Source organism: Argentina silus (genome assembly GCF_951799395.1).
Source record: "Argentina silus genome assembly, chromosome: 10".
Taxonomy (NCBI): domain Eukaryota; kingdom Metazoa; phylum Chordata; class Actinopteri; order Argentiniformes; family Argentinidae; genus Argentina; species Argentina silus.
The window spans coordinates 20,161,504-20,178,834 of record NC_139664.1 but is presented as its reverse complement, the minus strand read 5'-3'; the positions used below and the strand labels follow the sequence as shown (position 1 = coordinate 20,178,834).

Sequence of the window (17,331 nt, the reverse complement as noted above, 5' to 3'; positions counted from 1 at the left end):
CAGAGGAGGAGAGAAGGAGAAGAACAGAGGACAAAATTATCAGACAAGAAGAGGAAATACAGAAAAAGGAGAAAGTTAAGGACGAGGAGGAGGAGAAGCTGGGAAGTGATGAAGAATGGTCAGAGACTGACGGAAGTGAGAATGATCAAAGTGATGATGACGATGATGATGGTGAAGCTGAGGACAAAACTAGTGCTTATAAGAGGAATGACAAAAGTGCGGAGGAATGCAAAGACAATGAGGATTGCATGAGCGAGGAAATATACCAAAAGGATGGGGGGACAGGAAAGACAGGAATGAGGAAAAGAGAGGTGACCACCAGGGTGATGGGGAGAAAGTCTTCTTCCAAAATAAGACAAAGATACAATAATGTTGCAATGGGTGGACTTCGGCTTTTAGGGGCCCCCCAGACTGATGAAGAATAATGATGCCAAAAATAGAAGTGAGACTCAGTACAAACCAAGAAAATAAATAAAAAGAAGAATATACTGTGAAGAGGAGGAGCAGGTGAAAGAAAGAAAGGAAGTAGAGAAAACAAGGGAGCAAAGCAAAAGAGCCAATCACAGTGCAAAGGTAATTAGTGAATGTGAGTGAGTGGAGTCCAATCACACAATTACTTGAGATATAATTTGTTGTTACAATTCTCGTGTTTATTTTTGTTAATCTTGTTACCTTTCTTTCCTCTGTATCTCTCTCCAATTTTCCCATCTGTTCCAAGGGCAAACAGACCTGACGGCCACACTTGGCAGAGTGGACAGCGAGCACAATGCAAAGGTGGGCTAATGGAAAACACTTTTGAACGATTCAACAGTTTATATTGTAGATTCATTAATAGGTTCATTGATTGATTTACATTGAGCAGAACCCCCTCACTCTTTATGTTCCTTCCTCAGATGTCTCTTCACTGCTGGGCAATGTTCTTTTCTGAAATTAATAGTGGATTAACAGTCAGGAGAATTCAAAGGTAAGAGTGGACTAAGAGCAAAAATAGCTTATAGCTTGAAAAAGTTTAAAAACATGAAACAATGAGCCTACAACACAAACCAAGGCACCAGCCTTAGAGAGTGGACTATTCAGACACACTGGGACACCAGCTGAGAGTTGGAGAGATTTTTGACAAGACAGAATTTCATGTATGCCACTAACAGCAATATTTTTGTATTTTTCAGAAACTTCTGTTGTCCTGATGATGGAATGGCCACTTGACTAATTGTTTTACATCATTTTACATTTCATTGTTTCCTTCACTCTATCCTATACATCTTTTTCATATCTTTATACATGATAAAAGAAAAATAAAAGAAAAAAATAAGCATCTAAGATTTGGGTAGTGTTCCAGTTGCTGTTGTGGGTCAAACTAAGACAAATGCTGTTTTGTGTGAGTGTGAGCAAGTGTATGTGTGTGTACGTGTGTGGCTGTGTGTGGCTGTGTGTGTCTGGTTGTACGTTATCTTAAGACATTCTGCAATATGTTGGGGGGTGAGTCTGTGTGCAGGCATTGTTTACACCATGAGTAGGTTTCTAAGCAAGAGAGACATGCCGATCAACATAAATGAGAGGCTCAAGCCACACTTATTTTGATTGGCCATACCTGAATAATGCATTCGTCCAGAGATAAGACCAGTTATGGTTTATAATGTTTGTAGGAGTGTAGAGAACACACATACAGTGGGGGAAATAATTATTTGATCCCCTGCTGATTTTGTTAGTTTGCCTGATTACAAAGAAATGAGCGGTCTATAATTTGTATGGTACTTTTATTTTAACAAATAGAGACAGAATATCAACAAAGAAGTCCAGAAAAAACACATTATATAAAGTTATAAATTCATTTGCATTTGATCGAACGAAATAAGTATTTGATCCCCTACAAACCAGCAAGAATTCTGGCTCTCACAGACCGGTTATATGCCCATGAGGCACACAGATTAGTCCTGTCACTTTAAGAAAGTACTCCTAATCTCTGCTCGTTATGGGTATAAAAGACACCTGTCAACAGAATCAATCTCTTCCATTCCAACCTCTCCACCACCATGTGCAAGACCAAAGAACTTTCAAAGGACATCAGGGACAAGATTGTAGACCTGCACAAGGCTGGAATGGGTTACAAGACCATCAGCAAGAAGCTTGGTGAGAAGGAGACAACTGGTGCAATTATTAGAAAATGGAAGAAATACAAAACAAACTACAAGAAATGTCTGACTTGGGTGCTTGCCAACAAGGGTTTCTCCACCTAAGTACTAAGTCATGTTTTGCTTGGGAATCAAATACTTATTTCGTTCGATCAAATGCAAATTTATAACTTTATATAATGTGTTTTTCTGGACTTTTTTGTTGATATTCTGTCTCTATTTGTTAAAATAAAAGTACCATAAAAATTATAGACCGCTCATTTCTTTGTAATCGGACAAACTTACAAAATCAGCAGGGGAACAAATAATTATTTCCCCCACTGTATATGACAACAAGCTAGGTATGTGTGTCCTTAAATGGTTGGCAGAAATGTGACAACAGAGTACCCTAAAAACAGTCAAAATGAAATGTTTGCAGTTACAGTAGTTTATACCTACCCAGACAGCACACATGGATCAGATTGACGTCGTCACGAAACTACGAAAAATGCTATGCTTACATTGCATAGATAGGGCATCTTTTTCTCATCGGGCCTCGGTCGGTGATACATCAGAACATGTCTTGAAACTATCTCCAGCGGCTCCTTTGCCGACCATCAGGTACAGTAGGCCAGAGTTAAAAAATTGGCCGCCGATGTGATGAGGTCGCAGGCGTAAGGTGATGATGGTACGAATGAGTTTTACGTCAGGTCATTCACCTCTACAAAACAACCACCAGGAGGCATCGTTGAGCAATTCTAATGGATATGCCAACAATGCGTTATAGTGTGTTTACAAACATTGTCGCATGATCAATTATGTGAAGAGTAGCTTATGAGTTGTTTTTTCAATTTTGAAAAGGACAAATTATTGTCTGGTGGAGAAATTCGAAATTATTTCCTTGGATAACATGATTTGTTCTAAATGAAGGTTTTTCATGGACACTTCATAAAATGATGTCATACATGGGATATGTGTGTCCGCGAAATTGCATATTATTAACTCATAGCATTATAATGTTTCTCAGGTGATTCCGCGCATTTCAGCAGTAGGCTATATGGATACTACATCTATGCTGTGACATGTCGTTACTTTAGTGGGTAAATGGCACCGAATGGCACTTTCTACCTTCTTTACCCACAGTAAATGGTGAAGGCTACCCACCACTCATTTCTAAATAACATATTTTTATATACATATGCTACAACGAAAAGAGAGTGAGAGGGAGAGAGAGAGTGGGGGGAGGTATGGGTAAAGTTAGTGCAAAAAACAAAATAGTTAATGTATTTCTCAGACAAAAAGTGCTTAAAAGAGGCAATGCAGGGTAAGAGATGGAGTGTGTGTCTGTGCGTGTGTGTGAAGCAGGGTGTGGTCCTGAACAGGCTGTCCATGAGGTCCTGCAGGTGCTGTTCCAGGAGGCAGAAGAGCTCAGGATCCAGGTCCAAGTCCTGGCCAAACATGTCATCAAGGAGCTGCATCAGTTAGAACAACATTATGGACCTAAATTAGTTATTCTCATTTACTCTGCATCTGTGAAAAGATGGTGATAAAACAGAAGAAGTTGCATTTACCTGCAGCTGCACCATGTAGTATTCGGCTTCAGGTTCCCAACTGGTCGTAGTAGGCAGGAAGTAAAGGCTCTCCAGGAACCCACCAGGTGTCTCCACAAGAGAGAGAGAGAAGGGAGAAGAGAGTCATATTAAAATAACAAAGTATTGTTTCAAGCATAAAACAGAAAATAAGGAATGAGTGTAGCATGTTCTAACAAACACCAGAGAATGTGTGGGAGAATGTGTGGAAATTGACATTATTAGACTTAGAGAAAACTCCATGGGTCTGACGCTCCCCATCACGCTGAACAAGACGAGTTCGTAGATCACGTCTATGAAGTTGGCATGAAAAATCTAAAAAAGTAAAACAGGATTTTGAAAAACAATGGATAACTTCAAATAACTATTGCACAAAATAGAATCCATAAAGTAGAACTGAACACACAGACGTAGACACACACAGACAGACACACACACAGACACACACTATCCTTTCCCTGCATCCGTAGCCCTTTAAACCCACTTTTTGTCTGAGAAATACTATTTAGTTAACTAACTATTTAGTTATTTGCACTAACTTTACCAATATCTCTCTCTCTCTCTCTTTCATCCACAGGAGGTGACTGCCTCAGAGAGCCCCCTCAATCTCTCCATTGCAAGAACCCCCCTCCCCACACCCATCTCTCCCCTGCAACCTTACCCCCACCCCCATTTCTCCCATGCAACCTTCCTCCCACCTGCACCCCCATGACTCTCTCTCAAATTACTATATAGACTATTATTTGCTATAGTATTTCAAAGGTATACAGTGACTCTTTGTTTTCATTTACCTTTCTTTTCGTTAGAAAATGAGTGGTGGGTAGTATTCACCATTAGAAATGAGTGGTGGGTAGTATTCACCATTTACTGTGGGTAAAGAAGGTAGAAAATGCCATTAGGTGTCATTTAACCACTAAACTAACTACATGTCACAGCATAGATGTACAGGCCTTACACGACTTACCATAACAGAAAAGTGAAGGAAATGGACAAAATGTAACATAAAATCATCTTTTCATGGAACAGCTGTTGATCGCTAAAAAAGTGACTTGAGACTTGACTTAGACTTGAACGGTAAAACTTTAAAGTTGACTTGGAGTTGCTTGAAGTTACTTGTTGACAAAGGATACCTTGGTCCAGAGTAGCCCAGTGCAGGAGGTGGTATTGCTGAAAACAAAAAAGTGATATGAATAGAAGGGAGCCCCCGAAAACGGACAACCAGATGTGAGAGCATGGCGACATCCTCGCCCAGCTCCTAGCACCTATGGGGGAACTCAAAACACACAACCTCAGAATAGTTGGCAAAAGTGAACGTGAACTCTGCGAAAGTGAGGAGATGGGCAGCAGGGCCAGAAGATCTAAGTGACTGAGAAAGCTGCCCGTCCAGGGGGTGAGATTAATGGGGTGGGAGGAGAGCAGAGTAGGGAACGGTTTACATCAGCACCTGAAAGTATCTTATTCATGCTTGGAGATGGAGGTGTCATGATAAGGGGGGGGGGGTCCTCCTTCTGACCTATAAAGCACTCCAATTTACAACCCTTATCTGACTGGCCCACCTGGTCAGCCCTCCACTGCTGGTCAATCTGGTCACGCCCAAATCCAACCTCATCAATTTTGGTTGAATAGGCAACAGCATGAGATTCTGTGAATGTGGAGATTCTGTGAATGTGGAGAGGCTGCTCTACAATTCCACCCAAAGAGCTTCCTTTTAATTTAAAAATGTATGCAAATGGCACCACCAGCAGGACAAACAAGATGCTCCCAAATTCCAAAGTCAATCATACAGTAGTATAGAGCTTAGACATGTCCATGTATGACACCATGAGAATGCTTTTATTCAAAAATGCGTTTTGTCAGGAATTAAGATGCATATACTTATATATGTAAATAGATAATGCTCATATACACAGAGGGAGAAACATCTGCTAGAGTCATTGCAATATTTATACACACGTTTTGCGTCCATGTCCTCTTATCTCTTATGAAACAAAAAAAACAATTGCAATGGTTGCGTCATTGCTTAAAATGGAAGACGAGGCCCTTGGAGGCCATTCAATGACACCGACATCTGAATGAGTAGACAGACATGATCAGGGAGAAAAGAAAAGTATGTGAGAGTACGTGTACCGGTATGTATATTGAGGGCAAAGCAGCCTCACTGATAAAGTGTTGATGTGTTGATAATTTGATCAACATGGCATAGCATGTTATTTCAGTGTTCAACAATTTATTTGTTACCCCCTCCCCCATATTTTCTGGGCAGCTCTTTTCAGAAGTCTGTAAGTCGACAGCATGGGGACAGGGGGGTGTCAGGGTCTCCCTCTGGCTGGTTTAGTTGGCAGGTTGGTGGGGCCCCTCAGGGATGAGGGACGTGAAGAAGGTGCTGGCGAAGGACCATGCCGAGGCCAGGAAGCCGGGGTGGCGGGGGGCCGCTTGGGCTGGGTCCTCCGGGCCTTCCTCTCCGCTGTCGCCCTCCTCATCCTCCATACCTTCATCCATGATCCGCTCCTGTAGGTGGAACAGCAGTGAGACAGGGTTACAGAGAGCGAGGGGGGGGGTTAGAATAACAGAGAATGATAAACAGAGAGAGCACGGGCCACATTCGGAGGGAACCGGAAAGAGATTGATGGAGAAAAAGAGGCAGAGAAAAGCGCCTCAACAGGGAACACAAAGAGAGAGAAAGAGAGAGAGAGAGGGAGAGAATCTGCATAAAGTATAATGTACTGTTAATATACTGAGACAGGATGGAGATCATTTGAAAGCAGTTGTCATTGAGGCTCTAGTCACCATTTCCTGTATGTCAGGGTTTCGCTCAGCTTCCTCCTGATGAAGCTCTCCTCCTAATCCTCCTTGTCCTGCTGCTGCTGCTCCTCCTCCTCTTGGGTTCTGCACCTCTGGTCTGAAGGGGAACCAGCCTGCCTGATGCCTGCACAACATCCACACACATACACACACACACACACACACAAAATCAGCACCACAACCACACACACAGTTGGCCTTCCAGACAGATTCAAATTAAAGCAGGATTCCTCAAAAGGATACTTTCTAAAGCCAAAACAATCGCTAGCTCACTGGTGAGAACTTACAAGTAGACCAGCAGCATGGCGCCGATCACCATGATGAAGCGGCCAAAGGAGGAGTAGAAGTAGACGATGCTGAGCAAGATGGCGGCGCGGGACACCGTGTACATCCAATCCAGCCAATCCCGGTTCAGCTCGTCCTCGTTCAGCACGGCCCCGCCCTGGGCATTCATCTGGATGTTGGGATTGGCTGGCCTGTCCTCTGGGAGGGGGTTAGGGGCGGGGTTAGGCCCCAGAGGAGGTGGAGCATCGTTGGGCTGTGCAGGTTGGGGGGAGAGGGAGGGGCTAGGGGGTGAAAGAGGGTCTGAGCTGGGGGGCTGCGAGGCTGCCACTGCTGCTTGACTGAGGGGAAATGGGAGTGAGAGAAAGAAAGAGAGATGTAAATAAATATACAGACCAGCAGTAGATAGCAATCTAAAGTAAAACATAATCACACCTTTTATGACAGCAGCTCTGTCGACAGATAGTAATATTTAATGAGTGCGACTATTCTCAGCCGATAGCCTTGGCGGCGCCTACCATTACGTTTAAACTGTATAAAAGACAACCCTGATAATTGCCTCTTCAGACTTGTGCTGAACAGACCCCTGGATCTACGCTGGGCTGCTGTTACGCTCTTGTCTCTTGTTTGCAAGCAATAAATACCGGACTCAGATATTGTGGCTACTCAGGACTTGTTTCTTGATTCTTACCTCCGAAGAGCTGAAGTACAGAGTGGTAAATCCTAGACTTCCACCACACTCTGTACTACATGCAGGGAGTGCAGATGACCATAACTTACTATTGCATGTAGTAGTGGCGGGCATACATCTGCTGCCACCAGAGCACCTGCATGGGCATGTACATGGGGTGGGGGGGCATCCCTGCTGGAACGCCTCCCTGCAGCGGCACCTGGGTCCCATCTGGCCTGTGGTGGAAAGAGAGGACTTGAGTCAGACACACATTCAAAATCGTGCCTTATTTCCGGAAAATAATCATGCGATTTTTTTAAATGATTATTCCCTGAATTGATTGAGACTGAAATGGCATTCATGAATGAAGTGTTGTAGACAGACACAGCCACATCAGACAGGTCAGTGCTTACCATTGCATTATACCAGTCGAGGTAGGGTTTTGCGGGTTGAATTGGGGGAAGCCCCCGCGATGCCTCAGCCCATCATAGCTCCCTGTGATCGACGAGGAGGAGGAGGCAGAAGAGGCATGCTGACTGTCCTGATTTGGCGTAGTGGCTGGGGAGGTGGAGCTAGCACCGTCTGAACTCTGCATGACAAGACCAACACCAATCACAATATACTATACTTGGCCACGAAATGTGAAGTGCAGAAAGTCTTACAACCTATTATATGGGATACATTACAAATCTCCAGGTTCAAAAGTTAAATCTAGAGCAATGACTCTCTATCACTTGTATACCACTATGTCTGTCCTCTAAACATTACATTTCTCTCTGAATAAATCTATTCAGAAGGTTGCACTTCATTGAACTGCACTGTTAATGGTGGCTTGACTCACCGTGGAGCCTGGGTCAGAGGTCACGGGGGTTGTGGCGGCAGGGCTGCGGGGTGTGGGCGACCCGGGGGGGCTTCGAGAGGCACACACCAGGTGCATCATGTGATACCCATCCTGCTGTGGTTAGATAGGAACGGGTGAAGCAGGGGAGATGGGCAAATACAAAAGTGAAAAAGTAAAAAAGTGCCCTGTTTGAAAACGTTCATAATAAATCCTTCCTCGGTGTAATCACGGATCTAAAATGATTGGCTTGGTCACAGCAAGCTTTCCACTGCAATCCGTTCACCAATCATATTATGTCAGATCAGTGATTTCTACAAGGAAGGGAGGAACGAGGGATGCGTTTTAAGGGTATTTTTTTCAACACGGCCAAGGAATACTTTGAGGCTGTTGTCATGATTGTAGAGAGAGAGAGAGAGAGAGAGAGAGAGAGAGAGAGAGAGAGAGAGAGAGAGAGAGAGTGTGAGAGAGAGCAAAATGCTGCAACAGGGAGAAGAGAGAGAGACACACAGAGCAAGCAAAATAGTCCCCCGAGAGAGAAGGGGGGGATTACGAGAGAACAGGCCAGAATTCAGGGACAAAGCCAACCTCCCCATTGTTGCTTACTACATCAGATCAGCTGTTGTTATACCGCCACCGTCTCTTATCCATCTCCCACACACACACACTCACACACATAAAATACAGCCTGGATGCCAATCCAATCATTTACTCCCTTTCCTCTAGAGACATATGTGTCTCAACTCCCAATAATGAGCGAGAAAGAACCAGTTACAATGCGAGTATGACTGAACACAGACATCCACTCCAACATGAGAATAAGAATTAGCTACTTCTTAAACACTTATAAGCTACAAATTAGCGGCTTATAAGTGTTCCCCCATACGTAAGCGTTACCAGATTTTGTTTAGTCGGGGACAGCCCTACTTCCCTCTACCCCTGACGAGAGGGTTTAAACTTCACATCCGCAAGAAGTAATGAAAAGGGCAGACGAAATGTAATGAAGGGAATCCACCCTAATTCTCTGACTATAGTCCAGTGTGGTCTGTACCTTCCTCAGGACATCCCTCAGCTGCAGGTGGTCCTGAAGGAGTCTCCCAGAGTACACAAGCCTCTGATCCTTGGATAACTGGAAAACACAAAAGACCTCAGTCAGTGTATTGCCTAGTAAACCACAGATTCAGAGTAAAGGAAATTACTTTTTGCATTAAAAAAAAAAATGAAGAGTTAAAAAATGCAGCAACTTCAGCTTCCTGGAAATGGTGCTAAAAACAGCCATAAGACAGTAACCTAACCAGGGCTCTCCCCAAAGAATGTAAGAGTGGCACTGCACCACGCTGTGAACTTGGCAGCGCCACTAAGTAAACATTTCAAGGCAAATTAAACTATGTATTTAGTAATGATAAAGTAACTATCTTTAATCGCAAACGGCATCGTCGTTAAAAACGAAAGCAAATTGAAAGTGTTATGTTCCTCCTCTGTGGATTCAGTGTTTTAGCCGTATTTTTTTTTGCACATTTTGACATGAATTAATGCAAGTCGGGTTTTGATAATGCAATCCAGCACCACGCTGTTCAGAAATCCTGGGGAGAACCCTGCTTACAGCGCATTTATTTAGAGTTAGGCCTATGTACTGTTGTAACTATAAAGGTTTTCAAGGTTTCAGCTGGGTGTTAGCCTGAGTTATGACCACAGAAACAACAATGCCCTTGTTTGCACCTGTGAGGGCTTAGACAAAACATGTTGGATGTGTAGTTCCGGCTTGAGATAAACAATCCTTACTGTTCCTCAGTAGATGAAGCAACTTCAGATTTGATGAAATTACACACCTGAGGGCATGCCTGCGGCTTCATAAAACAATGCCTTTGGAGGGAACTCGCTAGAATGGTTTTACATGGTGATAAAACCAAATGCATCTTTTTAAACACAATTGCAAAATGTGCAAATACAAGCATGCTTATTAGTTAAAACTGCTAATTGCAGCCTTTTCAAATAAGAGACATGAAAATCTCAATACAAGCATTCTTATTGATTTAACCTGCAAAACGTATTCAAAACAAATCTAAATCTCCAAAACGTACAACCAGAAGCAATATTTCAGTTTCAGTTGAGACTCACTGGACTGGTAATCCTACTTTTCCTCACTCTCATTAACCTCCTCCCTAGGCTATTGTGCACAGCACATATAAACCTGGAATAACAACGACTCAAACCTGGCCTTCGTGGGAGTAAAGTTGTCCTAATTTTAGTGAAACACACGACTGTGATTAAACTCTAATGATTTCCCATGTTAAGCGGCCAATATTTGAGCCGGCTTCGGAGAGGGAGCATTGATAGGTTCTGCTATATACCAAGTATTTGCATGGGGGAAGGCTCCTCCCTTCTTCATCAACTCGCTAAGGCCACACAACCGGTACATTACCCTTTACTCAAATAGGAACACTCCTCCTCTCCTCCGTCCTCCACTCGCTTGGTCCTCAAAAAGCATTGGAGGATAATATGTAAGGACAGGAACCTAGATCTTCTCTTCCAATGCGTTTTCAGTAAGATGCGAGTGGAGGTTGAAGGAGAGGACGCGAGGAGTCGTGTTTCTAATAATTGGGGGGAAAAAAAGCTATGGTGAATTGTAAACAAACAAGTAGTTAGCTATGTGCCTGGGTGGTGCTTCAGTAAAACATAGACCACGATTAGTCCAAAAGGCCAACCAGTGTAGGGCAGAACACAGGCTTGCCCCTTCATTATCGTGCTGACAACATAGAGCCAGAGTCTGTCGCTTTAGCCATGCAAATATTATTATGCTTTGAAGCAAAATGTATGTTTTCAGGTTCTCTTTTGCAGACAAGACACATCATTACACAACATTAATCTCTCAATGTTCTATAATTTAGGACAACCCTGCCTCTTCACCTAAACAATTGACAATTTTAGGGAACTAGACTTGTTATTGTGGTTACAAAGTGTTGCTCTGATTTCCCCTGTTGATGGCCATTTTTGTTGGAGACAGAATGAGAGCAGAGAGATTCAGTCAACAGCTATGAGATCTCTTTCAACTCAATGAGCTCAGAGCCCAAGGAGTCTCTCAATGTCTGGCCTCCACTAGTAATAGAAAATACAAATAATTAAACCACCTAAAAGTAGGCCTAAATTATGGAGTTAAAAAACTGGGCTTATCTTCCTCAAACTTGGAGAAAGGTTATCAAAAATAAGCAATACTACTATTCATATCATGAGTTATTCTTGTGCTTTTGACCCTTTGGATTCTTGTGTTCCAAGTATCTGTAGCTAGATTGTGCCCTGCTAGAGTGCCCTGCTACATTTTAAACCAGGGCAGTGGTTCCACAGTCCCAGCAGGTGGAATCACTGCAAGGTCGCTCAAATCCTTGAAGTGTCCACCACATACCTTACCTGAGGACAACTGGTTGTACATTTAGGACAGATTGTACATTTAGTACCAGTTAGCCCATAGGCCTACATTTCATGAGACCCAGGAGACACCAGGGTCATATTCGGTAGGGCATAAAGTAGCAGAATGAAACAGAAAATCAATGGACAAAAAACACCTCAGCTTGACTCAGTTTGTGCCGACCCAGTAGTTTGCCCCCCGCCCCAATGGTAGGGGAAACATTTGGACAAAGTCCAGCACCCACTTACCGGCTTGCTTGGGTACACATTGGAGATGTGGCTCTTCAACTTCTCCACCGTCCAGTTCAGGAAACAATTAATAGTCTGGTCGTCATACTTCTGGTTGGGGGCCTTGATGACTAAGGTGACGGGACTGTCAACTGCTCCTGGATCCATATTTCATATTAATGGGGAGGGGGTCTAAAGAACTCAGCTGGGAGGCGTGGGGGTGGGAGAGGACAGGGCTCACCTCCTTCACCTGAGGAGGTAGACTCCCTCAATTCCTCTTCATTGTGACCTCACCTCCAGCTCAGCCAATCACAGGGTAATTTCCCCTCTAAAGAGCCGTCTCATTGGTCCAGAGACTGTTCTGTGTGTTAGATCACAAAACAATCCCGGTGGGGATCCTTTTGTTATGTAAGAGTGAGGCCACTACTGTTCCAGGGTTTCTGTAAGATAATAGGAATGGTCAAGTTGTTGCTTCTAAGACAGGCACATATTTATCTGACATCATTACTCCTTGTCCCCATCACCAGGACTAAACACCAGACCTGGGGGTGTCCACTGCAGCCCCCACTCTTTGGAACACTCTTCCAAACCACATCAAAGAATCCAGCATACTCTCCTCCTTCAAATGATCCCTTGGTCTTCTTTTTAATCTTACTTTTAATCTTTAACTATCTTTATTGTTGTTTTTACTGACTGTGCTCTTGTTTTACTTTTTATTTATCTATCTATTCTTGTCCTCTCAATGGAGTGTTGTGTCTTTGAGTACTGAGAAAATATCTATACAAAATAAACACATTGTTATTCTAAATCACCTGTGCAGATACTCACATTTGTTGACATACACAGATGGCAACAACGTCAAGCACCATGACATTCTCTGGGCATGTATATTCAAAACAGATATTCCTATTGACTTGCGTGTGTGATATAATCAATGAGTGAGTGAGACTGTTGTTACTATTCCTACAGTGAGGTGGGCCTCTTCGTTACGTTAGTCAACAACATCCATCGACAGTTATATATATATTTTTTGTCTAGTCTTGTTTGGCAGGGTAGGACTAATACATCAGACGGAGATCCAAACAAAAACATGGAAACAGGATCGCCTATAATTCAGGGGTCATAAGAGTCCTCATGCACCTGTCGCGTTGCGTCATCTTTACAGACAGCTGTCAAAACAAGACATCTCGCTGGCTAGCACTGGTCAGCTAAGTTAGCCTAGCCACGTAGAAGAACACCATTGCATGACATTACCGATGACCAACTAAAACAAATATATATGCTTTACTGACTACCTACATTCCACTAACAGAATAAACACGTTTGTTTTAGTCTTGTCTTATCATGTGCGCTAGCTTGCTGTTACTCAAACGTAGCTAACCCAACTGGTTAGCCGTCCCTTGGCTGGCTAGCGAGCGCAGGGAAATGCGAGAGCTAGTAAGCTAGAGAGGACACAACCTCTTTTGCATTTAGCAGCTTGACGATATTTCATACACGAACAGCATGACAGTGTTATACATTTGAGTGTTTTCAATTTGTATGAATATATATCGCTAGTTGATCTAATGCGCGTACGGTTACCTTCTTTGAGGAGTTTCGACCCTTTGTTTTGTTCCTGCTCCTTTTTGACTGACTGGTCGGTAATGGAGTCGGGCGTGATACCGGAAACAACGTCATATTGCATTAACGTGTGTGTGTGTGTGTGTGTGTGTGTGTGTGTGTGTGTGTGTGTGTGTGTGTAACAACTGCTAATCTAATAAAACCTCAATGATCTAATCATGACTTCTGAACTGCCTCATGAACTGGGGGTGCTGCTTTCATCTGTCCTGTTCTTTCACATCAGTAAGATGAAGATGACATTCATGAAAAGAAATTGTTAGATCATTGAGAAATTGTTGCTCAGAGTTTCTCAAATTCTCTACATGCAGACTGGCCTTATCAGGTGAAAAAAGCAAAGGACTATCATGTAGGGACTAGCTGGGACCATATATCCTGAAAAATGTATGCACTCACTGCAATGTAAGTCGCTTTGGATAAAAGCGTCAGCTAAATGGCATGTACTATTATTATTATGATTATTATGATTATTATATTATATATTACTATCAATGGTTTCTGGGTCACTATGTATAAAAATGGGTCATTATGTGTATGATGCTTTAGTCAAGTGAACTTTCTTTCCAGTCTAGTATATGCCAACTCAAATCCTTGATCAGTTTACATGAATGTACGTCCATGAATGTACCACGTGAAGGTGGAAATTGCGCTCTCTATAAAACTAAATTAACTCTATAGCTAGTGGAGACATAGTTGCAACTGCAACTCTATGATAGGCTTCTCACTCTCGCCACACTATATAATTGAATAAAAACCTGCTTCAAGATAGCCTACTAGTTTGTTGTGTGTTGAAGTGAAAATACTCACCAAAGCAATGTTTTATCAGTTTTTCCCTTTCCCCTAATCAAAATGCATGCCCTCTCCATCCGCCGAATAACACGGAAGACAATAAGGTCCCAGACGGTATGCCAGGGGCATATGCAATTAGTGGGACCAACATGTCTGGCTAATGTGTGACTAATTCACAATAGGTACCCTGCAGAAATATATCACAGATTAAAAAAACTGGTTGAGGAGAAAAAAATACAGAATACACCGTCCTCCAAATGTACATTACTTTATGGTGATATAACACGCTAATGCAGTATTCCACTGAACATCCCATTTGTGAATATCGACAACAGAGGCAAAAGAGGAGAGGCAGACATCTCATATGGGCAACCATTCTTTCATAAAATTACACAAGCTTACTGCTCAGAGCCAAGGTACATTATTCACTAGCACAAGTCACTCGCAAAGACTGACAGAAAGGCCAGATTCCAAACTGATCACTCAACCCTACTACACAGATGTTCTTGATGACTTAATCTAGCCTACAGTACCAGAGGGCCAGGTGGAACTGGAGCTAGTTTTATATTGCTGGTGACTATCTACCTGGTGATCCAACTCAAAATCCAACTATTCAAGAGGAAGTCAGAGGAGAGATGGGCATAGGGGTGAGGGATCACTTTGGAATCAGACCCAGATGTCATGAGATGTGGGACACATGACCAAAGACAGCTGGAGTATGTGGCTGCAGATCACATTTTCACAGCTGATCTACTATTATTCAAGGCAACCCAGTCCAATAAGCAGTAGGTAACTGATGAGCCAAAATGGCGGAGGATTGAATCACAGTCTCAGTTTCCTCAGCACCTCTTCGGTCAGCTGCTTGCTGTACCGGTTGATCTTCCAGTGTCCAGGCATCCATCCCAGAAGGAAGCGGTGGAAGTCCGTCCAGGCAAACGCAAACATCTCGCGCCACTCTGCCTCCAGGGCTGTAAAGTCCACCTGCTTGCTCACCGATGCCCTCAGTTCTGTGAAATAGTAATCCAACAGGCCGGGAACCCTCTTTTCACACTCTTTCTCCTCCATGCAGCTTCCCAGGAAATAGACTATGTCCTTCATCCCACACCCACCACCCACATACTGAAAGTCTACAGCCGCCACATCTACCCCACTACTGGAGAAGCAGAAGTTGGCCAGCTTGGCGTCTCCGTGTACAATGGTCTTGAAGTGGCACTCGTTAAGTATCCTGTCAATTTCGCCGGCGGCCCCTTTGAGCTGTGCATCGTCCATTGCCTCCAGCTCATCAGGCCGTGTCTCCAGGTGCCAGTACGTACCAACAGGCCACAGCCCGTCTGGTGCCACACCCAGGAAAAGGGCATGGAAGTGGGCAAGCCAGCTGAGGCACGCCCTGATCTCTCTATCCTTCACACTGGTCCGTCTCTGGTCAAACGAAGCCACATCCAGGTCCTCCAGAACTATCAGCTGTTCGTCTCCGTACGACCTGGTGGCCAAACAGACGGGGGTCCGACACCCGTTATTAGTGGCGTAGTTCTGGTACCAGTGCGTCTCCACCTGGTAGGACCTCACCTTGCGCCTGTGGGACAAGTCTGTGCTCCAGCCTCCTGGGTGCTCAGCCTCCTTAGGAAACATCACATGTTTGACAACTACAGATTTGCGGTCGCAGCCCTCCAAGTGGACCCTCACTATTTCGCCATATCCGCTCCACAAAGTCTGGATTTTATCACCAACACGCAGGGCCCCTGCACCACCACACGCCTGCAGAATAAGGTCCTGATATTCTTGTTTCATTCCTGATTCAGTTATTCACCGAGCTGGAAAAGACAAAGAGGTTGATGGTGTAAATATGTGTTGAGATGAAACCAATGAGATTACTATCATCTTTCATAACCTTATTTCACAGACTCGCACGCGCGCGCGCACACACACACACACTTGCACTGAATCTGCAACCTCGTAATAGCATTGAAAAAATAGTACATCATACTCTTATCTGACACCATAGAATTACTGACACGCATACAATTCACGTGTTGATTTGTGTAGCACCCAGGTATGGACCTCAAATACCGGTAGTTAGCTCCGACGCGACAAACTCAACATGAGTGCCCTTACCTGTTTCGACATCACTTATCCCAATTTTGAGAGTAAGTCGATATTTTCAAAGCTGGGATAAGTGATGTCGAAACAGGTATGAATGAATTAAGTCGCAAGATCCAGCAAGCCAAATACCACGACACTGCATCTCATGAAATGATATGGACGGCTGTCAGGGAGCTAACCGTAGTCAGCTTACAACTACACGATATATTGGATTTTTTTAATGCACCTTTCAAATCAACATGCACTGACACGGATATGTGTCACATGTGCTCTTTCTTCTTATGAGAGGCCATTGAATACTTTGTGTCTAGACAACAGTGACTTACAAAAACAAAAACATTACCTTACACATAACAGGAGGACGTCAAGTGGACTTGTGTTCTCTCAGCTCCAATAGTGTAACTCCGCCCGCCTACTTCCGGTCAATGTAAATGTATGTAAATCAGAATTTCTTCAAAATAAGAGCATCCAAGTTAAACTTTAATTAGCATTTAAACATGGTAAATAGGGATCAAGGAACCACAAACAATATGACATCGCTTTAGATTCAAACTCACCTGATTCTAGAAGTGCTCCCGAGTAGAGTGGTACCAAAGATGTATTGAAATCTTTGAAAAATAGTTATGTACAGTCCAGTTTATACAAATATAATAGGCATGTGTAAATCACATGTAATTCCACCAATATGTACATTTTAAAGCTCAAAATTACCTTTGCAAAATTGTATATACTTTCTGTTTGGCGATTTGTGCTTATTTCATTATTTCATCACCATCCATTCATGTTTGAACTCGCGCTTTTATTATGAAGCCGCGAAAACGGCGAAAAGCGAAACCGGAAGTCTTTAATTGAATTAGGTGGAGCTTATTGGAGCTAGATGGAGCTTATTGGAGCTCAGAGAAC

The 17,331-nt window shown here is 43.3% G+C and overlaps 2 protein-coding genes across 2 annotated transcripts; both read right to left on the bottom strand.

Moving 5' to 3' along the window:
* Positions 1-5,497: 5,497 nt before the first annotated feature.
* On the bottom strand, positions 5,498-13,578 carry herpud2 (HERPUD family member 2). Its single transcript, XM_083678194.1, has 9 exons — positions 13,504-13,578; positions 11,944-12,362; positions 9,344-9,421; positions 8,296-8,409; positions 7,868-8,043; positions 7,565-7,690; positions 6,790-7,125; positions 6,488-6,626; positions 5,498-6,208 (listed from the first exon to the last, which is right to left on the bottom strand). The coding sequence occupies exons 2-9, from the start codon at positions 12,088-12,090 to the stop codon at positions 6,032-6,034; spliced, it is 1,293 nt and encodes a 430-aa protein (XP_083534320.1). The 5' UTR covers positions 12,091-12,362; positions 13,504-13,578; the 3' UTR covers positions 5,498-6,031.
* A 1,019-nt stretch (positions 13,579-14,597) lies between these two features.
* pkdc (protein kinase-like domain containing) lies at positions 14,598-16,830 on the bottom strand. The gene is made up of 2 exons (XM_083678408.1): positions 16,772-16,830; positions 14,598-16,139 (listed from the first exon to the last, which is right to left on the bottom strand). The coding sequence occupies exon 2, from the start codon at positions 16,114-16,116 to the stop codon at positions 15,151-15,153; it is 966 nt and encodes a 321-aa protein (XP_083534534.1). The 5' UTR covers positions 16,117-16,139; positions 16,772-16,830; the 3' UTR covers positions 14,598-15,150.
* Positions 16,831-17,331: the final 501 nt, after the last annotated feature.

Coding starts and splice junctions, on each gene's coding strand:
- herpud2 (XM_083678194.1), bottom strand. CDS start 12,090: ATGGATCCAGGAGCAGTTGACAGTCCCGTCACCTTAGTCATCAAGGCC. Junction 8,044..8,295: donor CCTCTGACCCAGGCTCCACG/GTGAGTCAAGCC, acceptor CTTGTCATGCAG/AGTTCAGACGGTGCTAGCTC. Junction 7,691..7,867: donor TCGACTGGTATAATGCAATG/GTAAGCACTGAC, acceptor TTTCCACCACAG/GCCAGATGGGACCCAGGTGC.
- pkdc (XM_083678408.1), bottom strand. CDS start 16,116: ATGAAACAAGAATATCAGGACCTTATTCTGCAGGCGTGTGGTGGTGCA.